Source organism: Daphnia carinata, chromosome 7 (genome assembly GCF_022539665.2).
Source record: "Daphnia carinata strain CSIRO-1 chromosome 7, CSIRO_AGI_Dcar_HiC_V3, whole genome shotgun sequence".
In the NCBI taxonomy this organism is placed as follows: Eukaryota; Metazoa; Arthropoda; class Branchiopoda; order Diplostraca; family Daphniidae; genus Daphnia; species Daphnia carinata.
Window position 1 is genome coordinate 4,795,568 of NC_081337.1, and position 5,152 is coordinate 4,800,719.

Below are 5,152 nucleotides of genomic sequence, written 5' to 3' on the forward strand. Positions count from 1 at the left end.
CTTTTTCTTTCACGTCATTCTTTATATTTTAGTCCAAATGTTTACTATCGTTACAACCCACATTTAGATATTTGTCAAATTCTGCACACGGCTGTAAACTTCTACCAAACCAGTCGATGGTAAGAATAAAAGATGAGAGAAAGTAGCTTAAGAGCAGTCTGGTCCAAAGTTTGTTTCATGTGCGATGAATTCTCCTGTAGTACGGACGATGACGTAACGGCGCTGGATCCGGATGTGACATCAGTGTTTCCAGTTTGGATTAACATGGCGATATGTCAGGTATTAAGTTGAATTTTAAATAGTTATCGTCTTTTAAAGAGTGACGTATCATTTTCTGCAGAAGCTGGTTGAAATGTTAAATTTCTATACGAAGCGGATCCCTGTTTTTTGCTTCAGGGGTTGTGATATAAACCAGCGGTACGCATCGCCCGGATTGGATCGAAATGATAAGGTTAGTAACCATATTCTGATCAGTCACCTTATTACGCGGTTGCATTTGCTAGTAGACCTGATAAAGGGAGTGTTTGAATGTCAATTTTAAAAGGTTGCTTTCGTATCATAAAACCCCTGTGTTTTACGTCGTTGTGCGCCAGATAACGTTAAATGTTGTGGCGTGTTGGGATCTTTATCTATTGTAAGTAATCAAACCGCGTCCGAAGTTACTTTGAGTTTAGAGAATGCTATCGAGCACCTATGGACCAGCATTATCTGATGGCCTAAGTAAATGTATCCATTTGATGCAACCGCAGCGTTACACACGAAGTAAACGTTTCTTTGCGAGGCCAAATTATGTTTGGCCGTTTATTTTTGCCACATCAATGAGTTAGGAAAATGAATTAGAAAAGTAAAATGCGTTACCTGCGAGTTTACTACCATAACGGTTTTTCACATACGCACAAGTGTAACCGACCCTCTTCAAACCAAGTCAGAAATTCTATTTGAAGTTGAATTCCCAGTCTACAGTGTATTGGACTAACTTGTCAATCATGTTTATATAATAATTTCCATAGCAAACGATTGCGACTACAGCATTTCATTGGATGATGTTACGTTCCGTGGCCTTAGTTTCACAGCTGCAACAATCAATATAGTTTTTGTTGATTAATTTCTAGCAAAGTCTAGCTTGTCAAATAGTTTCATGATTCCATCCAAGTTATCTTTTTTGTTATTCCTGCGTAAGAGAACCTTCGCGTCGTTGGATTTAATCTCAATTCCTAGTTCAATTAAAACTTTGACCGCGTCGAATAGGTTTTCACTGGAATTATATTCGCACAGGAAATGGAGTGCATTCCTTCCGTTTTTGTCCTTTGCATGGCTATCAATTCCAAGGTGAATCAACAGTTTGATGGCTTCAATTAAAATTGTGCTTGCATTTTCCTTGCAAAGAACATGGAGTGCGTTTGCTCCGTTGTCGAGCCTTGCGTTCACGTCGATTCCGAGCTGGATTAACTTTTCCATTCCATCAATTAAATTTGTGGATGAATTGTTTGCGCACAGTAAATGGAGTGCGTTTGTTCCGTTGTTGTCCTTTGCGTTCACGTCGATTCCGAGTTGGATTAACTTTTCGATTCCATCTATTAAATTTGATGATGAATTGTTACTACACAGGAAATGGAGTGCGTTTGTTCCCTTGTCATCCTTTGCGTTCACGTCGATTCCGAGTTGGATTAACTTTTCGATTCCATCCATTAAATTTGTGGATGAATGTATTACGCACAGGTAATGAAGTGCGTTCCATCCGATGTCATCCTTTGCGTTCACGTCGATTCCGAGTTGGATTAACTTTTCGATTCCATCCATTAAATTTGAGGATGAATTGTTACTACACAGGGCATGGAGTGCGTTTGTTCCGTTGTTGCTCTTTGCGTTCACGTCGATTCCGAGTTGGATTAACTTTTCGATTCCCTCCATTAAATTTGAGGATGAATTGTTACTGCATAGGAAATGGAGTGCGTTTCCTCCCTTGTCATCCTTTGCGTTTATGTCGATTCCGAGTTGGATTAGCTTTTCGATTCCATCCATTAAATTTGAGGATGAATTGTTACTACATAGGAAATGGAGTGCGTTTCCTCCCTTGTCATCCTTTGCGTTTATGTCGATTCCGAGTTGGATTAGCTTTTCGATTGCATTAGTTAAATTTGTGGATGAATTGTTTGCGCACAGGACATGAAGTGCGTTCAATCCTCTGTCATCCTTTGCGTTCACGTCGATTCCGAGTTGGATTAACTTTTCGATTCCATCCATTAAATTTGTGGATGAATTGTTACTACACAGGAAATGGAGTGCGTTTGCTCCGTTGTCGCGCCTTGCGTTCACGTCGATTCCGAGTTGGATTAACTTTTCGATTGCATTAGTTAAATTTGTGGATGAATTGTTTGCGCACAGGACATGAAGTGCGTTCAATCCTCTGTCATCCTTTGCGTTCGCGTCGATTCCGAGTTGGATTAACTTTTCGATTCCATCCATTAAATTTGAGGATGAATTGTTACTGCATAGGAAATGGAGTGCGTTTCCTCCCTTGTCATCCTTTGCGTTTATGTCGATTCCGAGTTGGATTAGCTTTTCGATTCCATCCATTAAATTTGAGGATGAATTGTTACTACACAGGGCATGGAGTGCGTTTGTTCCGTTGTTGTCCTTTGCGTTTACGTCGATTCCTAGTTGGATTAACTTTTCGATTACATCCATTAAATTTGTGGATGAATTGTTTGCGCACAGGAAATGGAGTGCGTTTATTCCCTTGTCGGCCTCTGCGTTTATGTCGATTCCGAGTTGGATTAGCTTTTCGATTCCATCCATTAAATTTGTGGATGAATTGTTACTACACAGGAAATGGAGTGCGTTTGTTCCGTTGTTGTCCTTTGCGTTTACGTCGATTCCTAGTTGGATTAACTTTTCGATTACATCCATTAAATTTGTGGATGAATTGTTTGCGCACAGGAAATGGAGTGCGTTTATTCCGTTGTCGTCCTCTGCGTTTACGTCGATTCCGAGTTGGATTAACTTGTCGACTGCGTCTATTAACTGTAAGCTTGAGTTGTTTGCACACAAAGCGTGGAGTACGTTAAAGCGGTTTTTATCTTCTGCATTAACATCATTTCCCTTTTTGGTTAAAAACTCGATTGCTTTAGTCAAATAAGGGCTTGAATTGTATGTGCACAAATAATGGAGTGGGTTTCGTCCTTTGTTGTCTCTTGTATTCACATCTAGTCCTCTTTGAAGTAAACGCTCGATTGTGCCAATGAAATTAGTGTACGAAAGGTGTACGCGGACGAAATCGAATGCGGTAAACCCGCCGCCACCCTTAGCGTTCATTTCGTTTCCGAATTCAATTAACGTTTCGATTGCGCCAAATAAATTTAAGGATGAATTGGTTTTGCCGAGGAAATGGAGTGCGGTTAATCCGCCGATGATTTTTGCGTTCTCGTTTGCTCCGAGTTGGATTAACTTTTCCGTTTCGCCAAATGAATTTGACGATGAATTGCCTTTGCACAGAAAATGGATCGCATTCCTTTCGTTTTTGTCCTTTGCGTGGATATCAATCCCAAGGTCGATCAAAAGTTCGATGTTTTCAATTAAATTTGTGCTTGAATTGTTCTCACACATGTAATGGAGTGCGTTTCGTCCGATGTCGTCAACTGTATTTATATCTAATTCTTTCTTAAGTAAACGGTTGATTGCGTCAATTAAATTTGATGATGAATTGTAAGCACAGAGGAAATGGAGGGCGTTTGCTCCGAATTCACCGCTCTTTGCTTTCACATCAGTTCCTAGTTGGATTAACTTTTCGATAGGGTCTATTAAATTTGAACTTGAATTGAATGCACACAAAGTGTGGAGTACGTTCATGCCGTTGTTGTCTTTTGCGTTTCCATCCATACCTCTTTTGATTAAGAATTCGATTGCATCAGTTAAATCAGGACTGGAATTGTATGTGCACAAAACGTGTAATGCGCTCAGTCCTTCGTTGCTCTTTGCGTTTGTGTCGATTCCGCGTTTTATCAACAACTCAATTTCTTTCATTAGGTTTGATTTTGAGTTGTTTGCACACACCCAATGTAAATCATTCCATCCAAGCTAAATAAACCAAAAATTACCATTAGAGCCCGTTAAATAATTTTTACGATTAATCCACGTTGATAGCTTTTTCAATGCGCATAAAATTTTTACTTTCGTTTGAATGGATTGAAGTTCAGTAACGACATCCCGTGATGTGATTCTCTCTGTAGGTTTAGTGGTCAACATTTTTGTTAACAAACTGCGTGCCCAATGCAAATTATGAATCTCTAGAATGAAAACATATCAAAGGATTTAACATTAGTGAGTATATGTTTGCGAAAGTGACCGTCCGTAATTAGAAACTTACTCTCCATATTAATCGGTATATTCTGTTGGATGTTTATAATAATTTCATCGTTTGAACCGTAGAGATGTATTCCATTCAAGAGAATGTAACCGAAGACGAGGCCTTCTGCAAAGACATCGCTCTTGACTGTCCCACGTTTTTCGTCCAAAACATTGTTAGCCAGAATTTCGTACAATTCAGGCGCAAACCAAGACCGAGTTCCTCTGATCCCACTCATTGTAAATGTTCCTCGTTCATTCACGGGTCGGCACAATCCAAAATCACCCCACTTCATCGTTGCCTGTTCGCCTTGGTCAGTCATTTTCACAGAAATCAGAATGTTGTCCGGTTTAATATCTCGGTGAATCAAATCCCTCGAATGGATATAAGCAAGTCCTGAAGCTAAATGGAGGAACATTTCGATAGGGAGTGGTATAGGTCCTTTGTATTTCCTAGGATCGTCCGGTTTTAAGAACAGCTTATCCAATGATGTGTCGCAAAATTCCAAAACATAGTACCTGAAAGGTCAATAAATGTACAGGTTCGGTTACTCTTTCAAAGTGACGTTTTAAAAATCTTACTTGAAATTTTCATCACTTTCGAAATGAAGGAATTTGATAACATTCGGGTGGGCCAATTGTTGAAGAATTTTCAGCTCGTTGTCAACTGGATGAACTGTTTCACCAATCAGCTCAACCCGTTTTACTGCTACTTTTTGGCCGTCAAATGTACCACCAAACACTGAACCGTATGCACCTTTTCCTATAAAATCCGTCTTGTCGTACTGCATTTTTCTGACGTTGTCAT

At 39.7% G+C, this 5,152-nt stretch overlaps 1 protein-coding gene across 1 annotated transcript; it reads right to left on the reverse strand.

Moving 5' to 3' along the window:
- Positions 1–967: 967 nt before the first annotated feature.
- On the reverse strand, positions 968–5,152 carry LOC130699983 (serine/threonine-protein phosphatase 6 regulatory ankyrin repeat subunit A-like). Its single transcript, XM_057522035.2, has 4 exons — positions 4,927–5,152; positions 4,367–4,863; positions 4,171–4,286; positions 968–4,077 (listed from the first exon to the last, which is right to left on the reverse strand). The coding sequence occupies exons 1-4, from the start codon at positions 5,133–5,135 to the stop codon at positions 1,102–1,104; spliced, it is 3,798 nt and encodes a 1,265-aa protein (XP_057378018.2). The 5' UTR covers positions 5,136–5,152; the 3' UTR covers positions 968–1,101.